The sequence below is a fragment of the Marmota marmota genome, unplaced genomic scaffold, assembly GCF_001458135.2.
Source record: "Marmota marmota marmota unplaced genomic scaffold, marMar, whole genome shotgun sequence".
NCBI lineage: Eukaryota > Metazoa > Chordata > Mammalia > Rodentia > Sciuridae > Marmota > Marmota marmota.
This window is the reverse complement of record NW_026000141.1, coordinates 1125016-1143555: the sequence shown is the minus strand read 5'-3', so window position 1 is coordinate 1143555 and position 18540 is coordinate 1125016. Positions and strand designations below refer to the sequence as shown.

The window sequence follows — 18540 nt, the reverse complement described above, 5'->3', positions numbered from 1 at the left end:
CACTGCCTCAGCTCAACCCCACCGCCTGGCTCCTGTGTAAAGGCCTGGGGAAGCGCATGCCTGTCCTGGTGCAGGTGCAGTGAGGGAAAGGAACGCCTGTGCCAGATATCCCTGTGGAGCCAGAGAAGAGGCAAGAGCTCCCTGGCTGGGAACCACATCCACCACCACCAGATCTGCTGCTGCTCAGGTGGTTTTTAAAATGATCTTGTGAGGGCAAAGACACAGCCTCCACCTACCAAAAAGATCCAACATCCTTCCCAAAGATCACCAAGGAATTCAAGATTTCACATGGATACCACCAGCCAGCCACACCACCAGCCAGCCACACCACCAGCCGATAAAAGACATGGGGCACAGCACATGCATGGAGCAGGAAGGCCCCAAAGGCTGCCTCGAGGGCTGTGTGCTTAGGTGACAGGAGCACAAAGGTGCAAAGGACAACTGCCTAAGCCCCACCCCTGGGGGAGGGAACAGGAAGGAAGATACTACTGCAAGAGCATGGCACAAAAGGTTGAACAGAAATAAAATCAGGAGGAGAAATTTTAGGCTGGGGGTAGCTCAGTTGGTTAGAGTGCCTGCTCAGCATACACAAGGCCTTGGGTGCCATCCCCAAGTAGCACAAAAATGATCATCAATTAAAAAGGGGAACTTTTGTTAGGGATGACTTAGCAAATCTACTTATAAATTCTGGGATTGCTCTGCAGAAAATGCAAGTGCCAAATCACAGTGGGACTTCAGATTTGGAATCTAACACTCTAGGCAGCCTTTCCACGGCCCAAGAGACCAAGGCTTCAGGGCCCCCAGCCACATGTGGATGGACCTTGTGCTCGGATGGCACTGCCACCAAGGCAGACTTACTTCTTGGCCTCTTGCTGTAGCTCTTCGACTTGTTTCTTCAGCTCCTCATTGGCCTCCGACAGAGCAGCCATCTGTTCTTTGTCGAACTGCAAGGACTTCAAGAAGAGGAAGGCATGTGAGATGTGCAGAGCCGCTCTGCAGCTGTGCCTTTGAGAAGTGACGCTCAACAGGCCCAAGGACCTGGATGCCACGTCCAGCACACCAAGGCACAGTGGGGAAAGCCCCCAGGACCATCCCCAGACCTGACCAGGACCTGCTCTTTGTATGGCTTCCTATCTTCTCTTTTGCTGGCTTTTTTGGTCTGTTCTGCAAGTGAGTCTTCCAGGAGTGGCTCAGCCATAGCAGCACAGGGAACAAGTTCCACCCAGACCTGGGCCTGATCCTGGCCTCAACCAATCTCACCCTCCACCAGACCCTGGCTGGCCGAGGCTGCTCCTGTGCCCTGGGTCAGGCCCCACTCCACCTGTGCTTCCCGATGCTGACAAGACACCATCAGCTCAACAGTGATCCTTTCAGGGACACGTCAGGAACCCTGGTCTCTCAGGGCCTTCTGATACATCATCTACAAAAGGAGCCCTTTAACATCCTGCCTACCACGTCCCCAATAGCATGATTCTTCTCAACTTCTAATCTCAGGAAGCCTCATCCAGCTTGCACTTGGATAGGAGGCCCTCAGCCCACACCCCATTGACCCTTGCCTCCAGGCTCACCTGTCCCACCACCCAGTCACCCTCGCTCACCAGCACCCCTTGCTTAGGAGACAGTTAGGCTTGCCCCAGCATGGCTGCCAAGGTGTTATGGCAGCTCCATGATGCCTCTGGCCCCCACCCTGCCAGAACTCAGGATCTCTGAGGGCTCCCTCCCATCTTTCTGCCCACCTCTGACTTTGTGCAGCTCTCAGCTCAGATAATGGCTACCCACATCCTATCACAAAGGTGGTACCTCCAGACTCATGCAGTGTACCTTGCCTGTCCCCTTCATGTGACAGCCTTACCTGTCTGCCCTACCAGGATGATAGCAAGGACTCCTAGAGGTGGAACCCTGTTCCAGACTATGTATTCAAAAGCCTCTCTGGGCTACCCCCCACCCCAATGCACATTCAGCTGCACCTCCACAACTCCCCAGAAGTCCTCTGGCCCATTCTGCAGACCTGCAGGTGCATCTCCATCTCGTCGCGCTCCTTCTGCATTGCCTGAAGGTGCCCCTGGAGACCCGCCATCTGCTGGTGGGCCTGGGCGGCCTCCTTCTGCAAGCGAGAGTGCTCCACCTCCACAGCCTTCTTCTCCCCGTGCACTCTGATGAGCTCCTGCCTCAGTTCCTTCATCTCCGCATCCAGCCGCTTCCTTGTGGCCTTCAGTTCACTGATAAGCTGGTCTTTAGAGTTGGCATCTCGTCGATAAGCCTCCACCATCACCTGCCAGATGAGACATGAGCCACATAACAACGATCAAGTGGGGTTTCCTCCAGGGTCAAACTGGCTTAAATAAAAAGACTTGCCATTTACATAGGTAATAACTCCTCTGAGCTGAAGGCAGCACCCACTCTCCAAGGTGAGACACTGCTGACCGAGGCACACCACTGCTTTAAGCACTAGATGATGCCCAAGCCCTGACAAATCTAGGTGACCTGAGGCATCCTGTCGGCTTCCTAGGCAGCTCATCTACCTCAAGGACTCTGGAAAGTTCTCCCTTTGGTTGTGTTGTTTGGCTTCTGACAGGTAATCCCTTGTGTGCCCCTCAGAAATAAAATGAAACACCATTCGTGGCACTGCTTTGAGGGGTTTTCCTTTCTCAGACCCCATGGGGTGTCTGGTTCTGCAAGAAAGTGTGGAGTCAGAGCCGCTCCTCCAGCAGGGGACATAGGCTCTCAGAGTGTATGTCTTGCGCCTTTTGGGTACACTATAACTTGTTTTAATGGTGGACTATGATGTGAATTTTTCAAAGATATCCAAGACAGCAAACGCAATGTGGTAGTAACAGCGGAGCACACACGGCTCTCTGAGTGACAGTAATGGGGCATCCTGACAGCGCTGCAGTTATAGACCCCACAAGCACCCTGTGAAGGTCAGCCCTACCTCACTGCTGCGAGCTAGGCTGACCTCACAGAGACTGCAGTGGGGGAGGGAAGTGCACACAGAACTAGCCAAAAGCTGCAAAAGGGCAAGGGGACCTGGTGCCTGCCTCCTGCCCTGAAGCACAAAGGCCTCAAGGACTGTGGGTGACGCCTGTCTCCCCTGAGTAGACCCGAGTCTCACCTTTTGCTGAAGAAACTGCTCTTTCACCTTCTGCGTCTGCTTCCTCAGGGAGGCCATCTCCTGCTGCAAGGTCTCTACCTGCAGGACAGATTTGCAGAGTGGCCTGGGTTCCAGGACCTGTGACCAGCTGCATTTCCTAGGAGCCAGCCTCCTGCAGAGAAGGCCTTGGCTTTGCAACCAAAGGCCGATGATGCCCAAGGGCTGCTCAGAAGGGCTCAAGGGTTCAGCCCCTGTGTCCTCCTTCCTTTCCACTAAGAGCACATAGGTGAAGGGACACGGAGGGAGCTGAGAAGGGAGCAGGAGGTGAGGGAAGGGGCAGGGAAGGGATGCTGCAGCCTAGGTGTCTATGGGTCTTTCCTGGAGTGGCCAGAGAGAAAAAAACATCGTCAGCTTTGTTACCACAACACAGTCTGCCACAGCTTCTCAGCTCTCGTCTGGCAGCACATACAAAAAACCCCCCAGACAGTGTGTAAAGGACTAAGCAGGGCCTATTCCAGTTAGCCTCAACTTATAAAACAGGTGGCAGGTGAGTCCACGGCAGGGTCTGAAGGTCCCCAGGCCCTACATACCCACTACTCACCCACCCCCACTGCCCGGGAGCTTGTGAGGACTACACTCCCAGGAGCTAGACCCGCCCTATCAGATCTCCACATGGAGGGTCCCAGGATTCAAAAACCAGCCCAGTGCTAGTATGGAGCCCAAGGCGTTGGGAATGCCAGGCAAGCACCCCACTGCCAGGCTACACTCTCAGCCACCACAACAAATGCTCCTGAAGCAGCCAAGTGACACAGCAGGAAGACTCCCCAGGCTACCAAGTGACAGAAACAGCAGACATCATCAGACCCGTCTGGGGCTATGGGCTCAGGGATGCGGCTCTGTGTCCACATCATTCCCTGAAAGCCCAGGGGTTGCGGGGCCACTCTTCCCTGGCATGGGTGGTTCTGAGTTTCTCCCCAGGAATCCCCCTGCTGCTCAGAAATGCCACCTCCCTACTCATCACATGCCTGTGACCCTAAAGCAGTGAAAGACTGAAAGGAGGCAAAGGGAGCCAGAGTCCTCAAGCCTTGAAATTCTATGTGGACAGAGTTGTCTCAGAGGCCTGAGGATGTGACATTTGAACAAGGCTAGGAGGGATGGCCAGCTGCTGGGCACTCGGTGGCTGGAAGGCAGCTCTGTTTCCCAGCTGGACTGCCTCTGATCCCCTTGGTCAGCAATGAGACTTGAGAACAGCTTCCCATTGTGCTGGCAGCACCAGCCTGTACCCTCCAGCTACCTCTGGGAAATCATCACAACCCGAGAGCATCCACGGGCAACTATCAGTAGCAATGCAGGCAGAGTCCTTTTACCAGATGACAATAAAGATCTCTGATGTTCCCTCTAAATTGGTCACCCCTGAGGAAAAGGTACCAGTGAAGCCCTCTCTGTGACCCTTCTGAGCTAATCTAAAGACAGCCACCCAGAGGCTGACCTTACCTCCAGGTCATCCTCCTCCCATCTGCCCCCAGTCCCAGCACTAGTTACCCCATTTATGTCTTGCTCACCAGACTGTGCTCTCACCCAGCAGCATAGCATGGCAGAGGACCCAGGCCTATGTCAGTCACGCCACTGCCTGTCCCCACTCCACACACTACCAGAAACCATGTTTCCTGCAGCTTCTCTTTGAGTCCACAATCTCAACAGAACTGATGGTTCTTGGAAGACTACCTTCAACAGCTCCAAAGGAAACTCAGTTGCCCACAACTGGTTTCTCCAGGCTCAGCAGCAAGCCCAAGAGCAGGCAGAGCACAAGCCACTGGCATTCCTCCATAGTTCACCCACATTTATGAAAGAATATGACAAAATAAAGGACCCGGTGGTCACCATCAGCTCAAGACGTGACAGCAGTGGATAGGGTTACCTGGCTGGACTTCACAGCCAGCTCTTGTCTCAACTGCTCCAGGCGTCCTGAGGTCTCTTCGGTACCTTCCTCCAAGCGTCTTGCTTCCTGGTCCAGATCCTCCTTGCCACTCCTGGCCGCTTGCAGAGCCACCTCCAAGACAATCTTCTCTTTCTGCAGGAAGTGGATCTCATCTTCCCTGGAGGCAGCCTCCCCCTGCAGCTCCTCCAGCCGCACCTGCAACTCATCGTAGCGCGTGTGCAGGTCATCGAGGGCCTGCCCCCGGGCCTGCAGGGCCTCCTGTGTGGCGGTGAGCTGCCCCATCAGCTCCACATGTTCCTGCTGTAGGGCCGCCAGCTGCTGGTCCCGCTGGTGCACAGTCAGCTTCACCTGCAAAGCAGCAGACAGGCCTGATAGGCTCTCTTCACCCTGCCCCAAGAATGTACACCTCTGCCTTGTCAGGACTCAAATAATTCTGGTGATCTCCTTGCAGGGTCCTTTCTATGGAAAATTCTATTGAAGAACATGAACAGAAGTAGAGCCCAAACACGGTGCGCAGGCAGCGGCAATGGTCTGGTGATGGTCCTTCACACACACTCAACAGACTACCCAATGTAAACCTGTGCTGTCAGTGCCCACCCCACAGCCACTATGTGCAGCTGGATGTGCTCACGAGTCTGAGCAAGGCTCTGTAGGCCTGGGGCCCAGGATGGTAGCCACAACTTGCCTGCTCCAGCTGCTGCTCCAGAGAGGCTGCTGCATCCGCCACCTTCTGCAGTTGCTCCCGCTCGCCTTCAAACTCCTCCAGCCTCCTCTGCAGGTCTTCCTCCACCATCGTCTTTGCCTCCCGAATCTGCACAAAGGCTGCTTCCTGATCCATCATGTCGGCCTGGACCCAGGAAACAATTGCTTTTTAGAGAGCAGGAAAACCTAGTCATCAACAGTGGACTGGAAACCCTACACTACACAGGAAAACCCACTTCCCCATGAAAGGCCCATCAATCACACCTCCATCCTGTCTCAACTGCTCCAGGAGTCCTAAGAGGTTAACACACTGGCCCTTCCCATGAGGCAAGAGGCTCCTTTCCCAGTTGGCCCAGACCAACCTGAGAGAAGCAGGCAAACAACCCAGTTTTAAGAACTACATTCAGAGCTGGGCGTGGAGGCACACTGCTGTGATCCGCAGGCTGAGGCTAGAGGATGGCAAGTTCAAAGCCAGGCTTAGCAACTTAGTGAGGCCCTAAGGAACTTGGCGAGGCCCTAAGGAACTTGGCGAAACCCCATCTCAAGATAAAATATTAAAAAAAGGGCTGGGGATGTGGCTCAGTGATAGAGTTGTTCGCCTAGCATGTGTGAGGCACTGGGTTCGATTCTCAGCACTGCATATAAGTATGTGAATAAAATAAAGGTCCATCAACACCTAAGAATAGATACAAAAATAATTTTTAAAAAAGGGAGCTTGGAGATGCAGCTCAGTGGTTAAGTGTCCCTGGGTTTGATCCCTGGCACCAAATAAAAAAAGAAGTGGGATCAAGCTGGCTGTGGTGGCAGCACCTATAGTCCCAGTTACTCAGGAGACTGAGGGAGGAGAATGGTTTGAGCCTAGGACTTCAGGATCAGCCTGAGCAAGTCAGCAAGACCCCATCTCAAAAACAGGAAAAGAAGAAATGGGATCAAGTGCTGGGTGAGCCTCCCAGCCGCTGCTCTCGCGAGGACAGGTGGGTGGCACCCTGTCCCCTACAGTGCCTCACAGGATGTTCTCTTGGACAAGACTGCCGCCTGACCCAGCACCACTTAGGAACACAGGGAGACAGTAGGGACTGTATCCCAAGCATGGCATTCCTCACATTCAGACTGACCAACCAGATCTGGTTCCTGGCACAACTGTTAAGAAAAAAGACATCAATTCACAACTCGAAATGTTTTTGGCTCTTTTACACTGAGCCCTTAATCACTATGGCTGACTCAACAGACTCTCTTCCATCATCCAAGTCAAATGGCTGTGTGGTCCACAGGGAAAAGGGTAGGTGCAGAGTAATGAGAAGACGAGAAGCCAGACGACCCACTGCAGCTGCATGACCACAAAGGGTCAGGACAGGCAGCCTGGTGGCATTTTCAGCACAAAATGACCAGATGGCTCACACTGTTCTCTGCTACAGGTTTGCTAACAAGGAAATTGAGTAGGTATTACTACCTGATTTATACAAAGGAAACTAGACTAACAGAAGTTAAAAACTACCCAGATTCTCACAGGTAGGGAATCTGGTCAAGGCCCCAGCCAGTGTGTTTCCTGTGCCTAGGGAGGACAGTAGAGGGTGGCATAGCCATATGGGTACAGCAGGTGGAAACACCTATCAGCACCTGGCTTTGAAACACTGTCCCCACAGAGACTCTGGGCCCAGCTCTATTCCCAGGTGACAAGAATCCATGGCTGGGGACTGGAGGAAAAGGGCTCCAAGGTACTCCTGACCTGTGGGCCAGGAGGGGTGGGGTCCCCAAACTTGCACAGCTGTCACTGCAGACTGCTCAAAACAATGTTTCAAAATGCTCTTAAATACTCTCCACATCCAGGTACCATCTACACACATGTGTACATCCTGAAGCCTGCATTGTGGGTACCAACACACATGCGTGTATACCTCAAGCCTGCAGTGTGGGTTCAAACATGTACATGTGTGCCTCTCACACTTCCCAGCGTGACCCAAAGCCAGGCGGAAATTGGCAGCCAGTGGCACCCTCACCTCGATGCTCTGCAACTGGACAGCTATGCGCTCCTTCTCCTTCATGGACCTGTGCTGTGTTTCTGTCAGCTGGTGGGACAGGGACACATTCTCCAGCTTCAGGTGCTCCAGCAGACCAGCCTGTGTCATCTGTCCGACCTTCACAAAGAGACCCGAGGCAGCAGGTGCTCAGTTTCTGGCACCAAGTGCAGATCCCACGCCACCTAAGCAAGGCTCTGCCACCAATGGTCCCTCGCTGCACTCACAACATGCCCAGATAGCACCCGCATGCCTTGCTTCTGCTCCCCGTGCCCACCACAAGTCATCCCACCTCAAACATTGGGCTAAACTATGGATCCTGTGGGCCAAATAGGGGAAGCAGGCCACCCAGAGTCAGGTCATCAAACTAAGACTGTGTAGTGTGGTGGACCTACACAGGCATTCCTACCAAGGGCACCTGAACCCCAGTAAGCAGCTCATCTGAACTGACCAAGCTCATCTGAACTGACCAAACCCATACAGGCATCACGGATAGTCATGCTACCTCAGCTGACCATCTCATGCAGCCTGGTGCCAGGACCCTCAGGGGAGAGGAGCAAAGGGAAGCCAGAGCTGAATAAAGGTAAGGGCACAGGCTGTGGCTGGTCCTCCCCATGCCACAACTATCCCCAGTGGGCCTTCCTGGACCACAAGATGTAAGGTGTGACAGAGCAGTGGGCTGCAGGGCTTGAGAAAAGCTGCTGGAGCAAGGGAGGGAAACATCTGCTGGGGCTGCTTCAAGATAATGGAAGCAGAGAGCCTGACCTGCATCCTCTATCAGAACAGAAGGGGAAGCTCAGAAGCAGTTTGAAACCTAACTCAGAACACTGGACTTGCACCAGAGGCACAAGGCAGGCAGGGAGGACTGCCACTTACCTCCACTCCTCTACTTTCATCTTCCAGAGTGCCTCTCAATTATTTATACCTTAATGTGGCTTTAAATAGTCCAGCCTCATACATGCACAGTAGCCTGGACAGTACATTAAATTTTCTAACTAGTTAGACTCTAGAGGCTGAGGATCACAAGCTCAAGGCCAGTCTCAGCAACTTAATGAGACCCTGTCTCAAAATAAAAAATAAAAGGGCTGAGGATGTGGCTCAGTGGTAGAGCACCCCTGGGTTCAATCCCCAGAACCAAAACTATACCAAGAGAAAGGCTGCCACAGGCCACGGGCCAGGCCTCACGCTGAAGCACCACACCAGTGCTGCCTGGGCCCCGAAGACATGTGGGTCAGCACAGACTCCCACATATAAGAACCAACAGCTAACAGTCTACATCCATTAACAAATGAAGAGGAAAGAGGAGAGTGTCCTCCAAGGCGGTCTGATGACTCTACATCTCTGAGTTCAAGCAGCCAGAAAAAGGTGAGGCTCCAGCAGGGAAGGAGCACGTGCCACATTTAGTGCCTGATGGAGAAGGTGAGGGAGGGGACTCCACAGAGCAGCCAGGGAGGGAGAGTCCGAGACCCCACAGACACAAAGGTGAAGGCCAAGGAGGTGGGAAGAGACTGGCTGGAGATTTCCCAAAGTAGGCACTTTAGAAGCAAATCCAAAGAGCAGCTGGAAGGCACCTGCAGAGGAGAGGGTATGGGTTCTCCTAGTGGTCAGTAGACTGTAAAATGCACCCATGATTTGGCAGAAGTGTCCTTCCACAAGGAGTCAGGAAGTATGCCTGCCCACCATATGCCTTCTCTCTGAAGGGAGTCCCAGGGCCGTACCTGAATGTGGGCCACCTCGCCCTGCAGCCTGACCCGGGCTTCCTGAGCCAGGGCAAGCTGCTGCTGGTACCACTGCCGAGCATGCTGCAGAGACGCGATTTCTGCCTGGGAGGCTTGCAGCTTGCTGGTCAAGGTCGTGCGCTCTAGCTGTACCTGCTGCAGCTGGCTCTGCAGGGCCATCATCTGCTGTCGGAGGTCATGCACTGGAAGGGAACAGTCAGTCGCGTTCAGCTGGCTACCTGGTATCCCAGGAGCCTTGCCTCTCCACAGACACTTGACACACAGTCAAGCTACACAGCGAGTAAGACGTACAGGTGATGCTGCCATCTCAGTGGTTATGTTCGTAAGGTTCCATGAATATAGCACTGTCATTGTTCCTGGGGACACAAGGCTATGTTCCTTTAAGCCTCATTCACATTTTCATCACCCCACCAACATAAAACTTCATTTACATGTGATTTTATTTAAAGACACCTCTTTAATATCTGTTTACTCATGAACAGCTGGCTCAAAGCCAGCTGCTCTATCCACTAGCCAACAAGCTTCAAAAAAATATCTCTAGTTAATGTGTCTCCATGAAATAGTTTGGCCTCCTCACACTTAAAAACACAGTGTGTGGGGCCAAAACCAACCTGCAAAAAGCACAGAATGCACAACGGATACCAAACAGACCACAGAGGGAACACCTATTCATAGTCTGAGCTGAGGGCAAGTCTCAGGCAAAGCAAGAGAGCACAATGTCACTCCTAATGCCTCAGCTGGGAGTGCGTGCATCTGGAATCTCAAATATCCTGCCTAGAGGGTCACTAGTTCAAGACTAGCCTCAGCAACTTGGCAAGACCCTGTCTCAAAATAAAAAAATAAAAGAGCTGGGGGGTGTTGCTCAGTGGTGAAGCACCCCTGGGTTCAAGCTCCAGTACCAAATAAATAAATAAATACATAAATAAAATCTTCCACTCTCATATTTAGAGTGAATGAGCACAGAAGTGCTCTGAGCCCTGATTTGGGGATTATAAATGCAAGTTTACTTAAAGTCACACTGTAAGTCACGGCATCTGTGAGTGCTGCTGAGAACCAACTGCGTCCATGAAACTGTTGTGGACACCATGGCTATCATCTCGGAACCACCTGTGGAGTCCACCAGCCATACACACTGGGCAAGGGCAACATATTGCTGGTTCTACACCAGCACCTGCTGGTTTGCACGTATGGCCAACTCAACACTAGCAAGGGAAGGTGGAAGGAGGGCGAGGAGGGGAGACAGAAGCCATATCAACTCAAATCCCAATACCAATAAAATAAGTCAGGCTGGGTGCAGTGGTGCACACCTGTAATCCTATTGACTCAGGGGGCTGAGGAAGGAGGACTGCAAGTTGAGGTCAGCCTCAGAAACTTAGTGAGACCCTGTCTTAAAGTAAAAAAAAGGGCTAGGGGTATAGCTCAGTGGTTAAGTGTTCCTGGGTTCAATTCCCAGTATTAAAAAAAAAAAAAAAAGCCACATATTTTAAAATTAAATTACACTTCAAATTCAAGAAAACATTAGTCATGGGGCTGGGACTGTAGCTCAGTGGCAGACTGCTTGCCTAGCATGCACAAGACACTGGGTTCGATCCTCAGCACCACATAAAAATAAACAAATTAAATAAAGGCATTGTGTCCATCTAAAACTATAAAAGAAAAAAAAAAAAAGAAAGCATTAGTCATTCTGAAGATATTTTCCTAAACTTCTAAAGAAAGATGAACACGATTGTTCAAGAGGGCCCATGAGTCCATGTGCAGTGTTTCAGAGTTCAGAGTGGTGTGGTCCTTAGGCTACAGAAGGACCTGCCTCACTCTGTAACCACAACACACATAGCAGGGAAGCCTGTAGCTCAGGCAGGACCTTCAGCAGGGCTGCTGACCACGACTGAGCCACTCACCCATGCTTAGGTGTCTGCTGCCCCAGAAGTACTGTCCAGTGAGGCCCCAAACCCCAAGAGGTATAAAGCTATCTTGGTATTCAGGAATTTTTGGATTTTAGTTTTCTTAAGGGGTTGAGTATCAATAATGCTGAATAGTTGAAAAATTAACAGCAATCAAAAGAGCACCTTGTGGCTCAGCAGGCCCTCTCTGTGGACAACAGTGCACGCGATTCTCCTTCAGGTCAGGAGACGGCGTCCAGCCTCACAGCCCCACCTTGAGACCTCACAACTCTGGACAAGAGCTGTAGGTGAGCAGCCTGCGGCCTTCTGTGTCCCTAATGCTCTGGTCCTCAGTCTCCCACTCTGCCTCACTCTCTTTCCCATCCTGTTCACACAACATGGTGTGAGCAGACCAGTCTTCTCAGTACCCAAATGGAGGGGACCAAGGGCAGAGGCTATCTGTGTGTGACCACTTAGGGCAGTTCCTTGGCTTTCTCTAGTAAGCCCACAAACTAAAATGCTGAACTTCACAATGGGAGGAGGATGACCAACCAGTAATCCAGGCCTAAGCATGTAGAGTGAGTGGAAGACAAGCAGGCTGTGCTCCTCCCCCACCACACTGGACTTACGAGGCACCAGAGGCAATGAGTGGAATGACTACTCCTGACTGTCAAGGGTTCAAATTCAATTTCTGAGATCTAACCCATCCCCCTGGATGCTCACACAAAAATGAAGAGAATCCCGAGTTTATGCAAAAATCAATACCCCAGGCATCAACTCTAAGCTAACCCATCCCGCAGCCACAGCCAGGCCACAGTGGCCAGAGGCGGGAGTATGGTGCCATACGCTCACCTGTGTTGTCCTTGCTGAGCATGTTCCTCTGCATGTCCTCCACCTTGGCCATCAACCTCTGGTACTGCTCCTCTGCCACCTGCAGGTCATGGTTTGAGGATGCCAGGCTGGCATTTTTGGCCTCCAGCATGTTCTGCAGGTCAGTCATGGCTCGCTCCAAGTCCCAGCAAGATTGTTTCAGAGTGTCCACCTCGGAGCTGAGGGAGTCCTGCCTCTGCTGGCTGCTGTGGGTCTGCTCTACCTGTGCCTGCAGCCTTGTGTGCAAGGCCGCCAGCTGGGCCTGCAGCTCAGCCTTCTCCTGAAGTGCCTGAAAAGACCCCCAACCACAACAGCTTCAGAAAAATGACTCACTTCCATCCACAGTATTATCAAGACTGTTGGAATGACCAGTGAGACAGAAAGGTGAGTTTTACTCTGAAATCCTAGATCCCCAAGCCACCTAGTCACTCCACTATGACTGTTATCCCAAAAGAAGACAATTTTCCAAAAAATCCCAGGAGACAGGAGGGGGAGTGAGCAGTCTAAGAGGACAGCACTCAGGTAGAGCTGTGGGAGCACCTATTCCCTGTTAAAGACACTGGAAAGCACATTTGTTCCCAAACCATACATAGTTGCACAGTGAGAACACCAGACAGGAACAGGGATTCCCCAGGCAAAGGCAGTCTGGCTCAGATCCAGGGCAAATGGGCACACACATCTGCAGGGAAAGGCTGCTGCTATGAGGGAGGCCCCCAGGGTTCCAGCCTGGCCACAGGAGCAGCCAGGAGTGACACTGGACAGAGCAGGGCAAGAGGGTTGGCCCCAGCAGCTGCTGAGAACAGCCCCAACAAGACGACAAGTGAGGGCTGAGAGTGGCTCTGTGGCCAACTGTTCACGTAGTATGTCGAGGGCCACAGGTTCTAACACTAGCACCCCCACGATAAAACAAGCAAGCAAGCTGGGGCACATGCCCCACCCTGCCACCAGCATCTCCTGTTCATCCCCAGATCTATATAAAGGTATTTGAGGGAGTCCAAAACTCATGCACGAGGGTAAACCACACTATCAACAGTCCCAAAACATCCAGAGAAACCCCACTGAGTGAGCTCTATAGGGTGCAGAACAAGGATAGCTGGCAACCGCAGAGGTGCTAGATTATCACCATACAAACTGAAACAATTTGGCTTTGACATACCAAAGCACAAATGCGCCATCCCAGGAGAAGAAAAAAGTGTGATGAAGCTCCTGACTGCAGAGATGGCATACATGGAGGACACGGACCTGTGCAGGGCTGGACAGCTGCACTCTGAAGCAGTGCATGAAGCACAAGGACAAAAACCAGAGCCACCTACGAAACCTGAGACCACCTCTCCATGGACAGCTCCACGTGCCTCCACATGGCTGCTGTGACTGAGGATCCTGTCGAACCATGAAACCCCAGTGGCCAGGTAGGCGAGCTAACTTCCCCATGTGCACCTGGCGTGGTGCCGTCCTGCTGCCCTCCACCCTGCAGCACGGGCCCACTGGAAATGGGCTCTGGACCGCAGAGGTGTTTCCTCTCTCAAGTTGAGTGCCATGGCTGAATTCCACTAAGCTGACTTGCTCTAACTGTGGACAGAAAGACAACCACCTAGCTCTTCTCTACTACACCCCACACACCAAAAACGAAGGCTCAAAGTTAAGGGAGGGAAAAGCACCTTCAGGCAAAGGCTAACCAGATACCGCAAAATTAACGATGAACAAAGTAGAACCCACTGCAAAAAAAAGGAAGGAAGAAGAAAACCTCTCTATTTCAGAAAAAGGCCCAACTGCCTGAAGAATTGAACTGTTATGGACTGTGAGGTACCTACATCTAGGAAACATTCTGGGCAAGTCCCAAAGGCGATGCAGGGAGGCAGAGGGAAGGGACTAACACAAGTAGCAAGAGGGCTAACACATCAAGGGGACAAATGAGACAAAGGGGCTGTGGCCCACTCCTGAAGACACACCAACCTGACATCACTCACCTGAGTAGCTTCTAGGGATAAAGCCTCCAGCTGTCCTTCAAGTCTCGTTTTCTCTTTAAGAACCTGCAACATTTCATCCTGTGTCTCCGTAAGTGAGCTGTCCATGGACATGCTGGGGAGCAAAGGCAGAGGGCCAACAGAGAACAGGCCAGTGGTTACTTCTCCTTCACCTTTCCCCACGTTCTCCAAATCCCACACCCCTGCTTCCTTCTCCCACAGTGAGCAGAGCTCAGACTGTGTGGCCTCCACTGTAGGCCTCTCCAGGGACACCCGTGCAGTCTTAGCCACAGGTCTTCCTGGTTGCAGAGGGTCACTGATGAGACCTAATTCTACTGCTCATTGAGCAACACACCTGTGTGTGAATGCGATGTCAGGTGAAGACTGGAAGTGGCCTTAGAAAGGAAACACTATGGGGCCTGCCCCAGAGTGCAGTGCTAAGGGCCATACTGCTGCCCACCTGCTACAGACGCTGTCTCTGCGGCTCCGTGCCTCCCCACTGACTTCCTGCCCCTGGTCTTGGTGCGCAGCTGCTGCCGCCTGGAGCACATCCTTGATTGAGGGGAACTGGCCCAGGGCCTCTGCAGCAATCTCCTGGCCACCGATCACATAGGCAGCTCCCTGGGTGCCTGCCATGCTCCCTGGAACGCCACCAGTCCCACGGATGGAGAGGCTGCTGTGTGAGGAGCTGTCGCTGTCATTTCCATCAGCCTCAGACACACTGTCCCCAGTCAGCGAGGCATTCTCCAGGCGGCCGTCAGCCTCAGGAGACAGACTGACCTCAGAAACAATGGAGGTGCTACTTCTGCTCTGCTTCAGGGAGCCCCTGACAGAATCAGCAGTGGGACCAGGGCCACCAGCATCACCTGAACCTTCAGTCCTATAATCAGCCAGGGACCGAATTTTGCTTAATTTGGAACTTTTTTTCTCCTTAGGATGTGCTAGCAGCCCTAAGCTGCCCACCTTGGGCCCCCGAGGGACACTCGTGCGCAGGAAGGAGTACTCTGTGGTCAGAGCCACGGGACTGGCCCTTGGCAAGTGTTCAGGGTTTAACATGAGCTCAGGATCCAGTGTGCTAAAAAGTCTCATTTTTGTTGCAGGTTGACTAGACTGAAAGGAAACAAAAGTACAAAAATATGTTTAAAATTAGCAAGTAACATCCTAAAACTGTCACCCACAAACCTGCACACACTGGCATCCCCCTGACTGACCAGCATCTGCCAAGCACCTGCTGTGCAGGTGTGGCCAGCCTACTAGTCCTCAGGTGTGCACTGCTTCAGGGTGGTGCTCAGTGACCAGTCTGAGCAACCAGAGGCCAAAGGCACACGCTCCCCAGCAGGCTCCTCCCCATTGTGCTTCCTTGGTAAGATTTCCCTCCAATACTGTGTTTCCTTCTTCCTAATACACATAATATTTTCAAGGTTAAGAAAAAATTAGTCCTAGCTGGGCAGGGTGACACACACCTGTAATCCCAGCAACTCTGGAGGCTGAGGCAGGAGGAGCATAGCCTGGGCAATTAAAAAAGGCTGTGTACATTTTTACGACATGCACCCTGGGTTCAACCCCCAACACCCTCCCAAACACACACCTAAAGTCCTGTTGAATTAGAGCTATCCCCTGGATTCACATCTGACATGTCCTTCAACACAGAAGTCATGTGGAGTTCTCATCTAGATCCTGAACCCTCTGATTCATGTTTATCATTTGTGTTATACATCGTACTTTTCTTTAATTCTCATTATCATTTTTCTTTAATTCTCTTTTGTCATTTCTATTATTTTTCCCACTGGTTTTTATAACTGATTATGGCAGAGTAACTGCTGATTTTTATATTTGTATTAACACACAGACAAATTCTAAACCCAAATATGATCAAACAATTGTTTTCAGTTGACTCTCATGTTTTCTAAGAAGTCATCACAGTCACTGACATCTGCAAACACCAGCAGGGCTTCTCCTATGTCAATGTCCCCTTCACTTCTAGTATTACTGTATTGCCAGAAGTTTCAATTGGCCCTGAGTGAGACATGAAGTGTTCCTGCCATGTTGACCTGACTTCCTCCCACAGAGAAATGTCCAACCCTGTTACTCTGCAGGAAGAGCCTGGGATACTGGGATGCAGTTGGACAAGAACAAGAAGGGCAGGGGTAGGCAATGTACAGATGTGGACAAGGGCCATGGGGCCACAGAACTCGACAGCAGCAGACAGGCCAGTGAGACAGGGTGGAGGCCCAGCACCAGCCTGACAGGTGTGACGTGCAGGGCATCAGCCGGCGCGTGTGACCGACTGGCTATACCCGAGGCGTCCCAATTCTGTCCTCTTCCTCTATGCCCAGAGACCCCAGATGGGTTAGATTCAAATACTGAGAACATATTCTTGGGCTGAGATGTGCCTCAGTGACAGAGCACTTGTCTAGCATGGGTGAGGCATGGGTTTGATCCCAAGTACTGCAAAAAAGAACATTTTAAAAGTATAAGAAGAAAGCATTGGAATATAAAATGTATTTATATTCTCCCAGTAGGGAGAGCTTCTAGAAATACGACACAGACCCCAAAAGAAATAAGAACAGACAGATTTTGACAACGAATATTTAAAATGGCTTTTCAGGGCTGGGGATGTGGCTCAAGCGGTAGCGCGCTCGCCTGGCATGCGTGCAGCCCGGGTTCGATCCCCAGCACCACATACAAACAAAGATGTTGTGTCCGCTGAAAACTAAAAAATAAATATTAAAAAATTAAAAAAAAAATAAAAAAATAAAAAAATAAAAAATAAAATGGCTTTTCAGTCAAATTAAAAGAAAAAATATATATATATGTATATTGGGCTGGGGTTGGGGCTCAGTGGTAGAGCGCTTGCCTAGCATGTGTGAGGCGCTGTGTTCAATTCTCAGCACTACACGTAAATACAATAAAGGTACACTGACAACTAAAAAAAAAACTCTATAAAAAAAAAAAAAAGAACTTCATCATCATGCTTACTCAAAGATAACCTTAAAAAAAAGTTGCTAGAAGTCAAAAGACATGGAAGCTAGGGAAAAATCCTTTCAACATACACCAAGAAGTGATCATTTCCTGGCATACACAGCAGCTACACAGTAAAGACACCCATGAAAAGAACCGAAAGCCCATACACAGGATGACAGCATTAGGAACCATGAGGAGAGAAAAATTCAACATTCAACTTTTGTTTCCAAAGCTGCCAAGGGTAAGAAAACTGACAAATCTTACATACCGCAAACCAGAGCGTAAACTAGTTAAGCTTACATGGAGGGCAATAAATATCAAAACAACAAATACACCAAAGCTTTTACCATAATTTTATAGTCAAGGATTTACCAACCGAGCCAGGCACAATGGCTCTCACCTATAATTCCAGTGGCTTGGGAGGCGGAGGCAGGAGGATCCAGAGTTCAAAGCCAGCCTCAGCAATGGTGAGGTGCTAAGCAACTCAGTGAGACCCTGTCTCTAAATAAAAGACAAAATAGGGCTGGGGATGCGGCTCAGTGGTCGAGTGCCCGAGTTCAATCCCCAGTAGCCCCCCTCCAGAAAAAAGATTTACCAACCAAGATACACCAAGATATAAAACACTACAGTCCAAATCTAGAAACTGATTAAATGCTGGCAGACTTTACATGGGTCGCTCTCAGCTGTCTGTGTAGATGAGAGCATGCAGGCCCGGGTCCTGCAGACCTGGCAGCGTGCCCTGGCCACACCACACCTGGCAGGACTCCTGAGGCACTGCTCAGGCTGCACAGTCTACACTCCTGGTCCAGTCCCTTGCTGCTCGCTCACTCGGCGCTCTCAACTCCAGCTGACACGACCCTAGAAGTCTTCACGGGGACCCATTACTGTGACTTCACACTCTGAATTAACCTCAGTCTCAAAGGGAACCTCTTACTCTATGAACTAGCAGGAAGCACAGCACCATGCTCATGTGGCCTCGATCCGGTGGGGATAGTGGGGCTGCTGACTCAGAGCACCAAATTACCCTGACTCTGGCTCCCACACCAGGATGTGGGGATGACTGAATGAGAGGGGCTGAGGCAGGAAGTATGGCCTCTTCCAATCTGCCCTCCTTGAGCAAGTGGGAGATTGGGAGTGGGGACTTGATGTCAGACCTGACATGGTGAGCTAGTCTCAAGGTCCAGGACTAAGGAAGCACTCCCCTGTTACATGATTATATGCAACTTTTTTAGCTGTTATTTGAGATACCTAATTTTTTAAGATGAGGACTAGTCCTAAACTTTCACATTTGGAGTGTTACACTACTACTGACACATTCATCAGTTAATGCCAGAAGATTCAGGCAGGTCTGGAACTTCCATACAGGCTCAGGGAGG

The 18540-nt window shown here is 51.2% G+C and overlaps 1 protein-coding gene across 5 annotated transcripts in view; it reads right to left on the bottom strand.

The window, feature by feature from the left end:
• Positions 1-18540, bottom strand: part of Golga3 (golgin A3) — a 45278-nt gene that overhangs the window by 14537 nt on the left and 12201 nt on the right. For all 5 annotated transcript variants that reach the window (XM_015505614.2, XM_015505615.2, XM_048785855.1 and 2 more), the window contains exons 5-14: positions 14661-15310; positions 14204-14315; positions 12219-12525; positions 9466-9668; positions 7730-7867; positions 5716-5877; positions 5010-5378; positions 3113-3190; positions 2009-2272; positions 859-953 (exon numbers count right to left, since the gene is read on the bottom strand). In XM_015505614.2, coding sequence (XP_015361100.1) covers positions 859-953; positions 2009-2272; positions 3113-3190; positions 5010-5378; positions 5716-5877; positions 7730-7867; positions 9466-9668; positions 12219-12525; positions 14204-14315; positions 14661-15310 — 2378 coding nt within the window. The remainder of the gene's footprint in view (positions 1-858; positions 954-2008; positions 2273-3112; positions 3191-5009; positions 5379-5715; positions 5878-7729; positions 7868-9465; positions 9669-12218; positions 12526-14203; positions 14316-14660; positions 15311-18540) is intronic.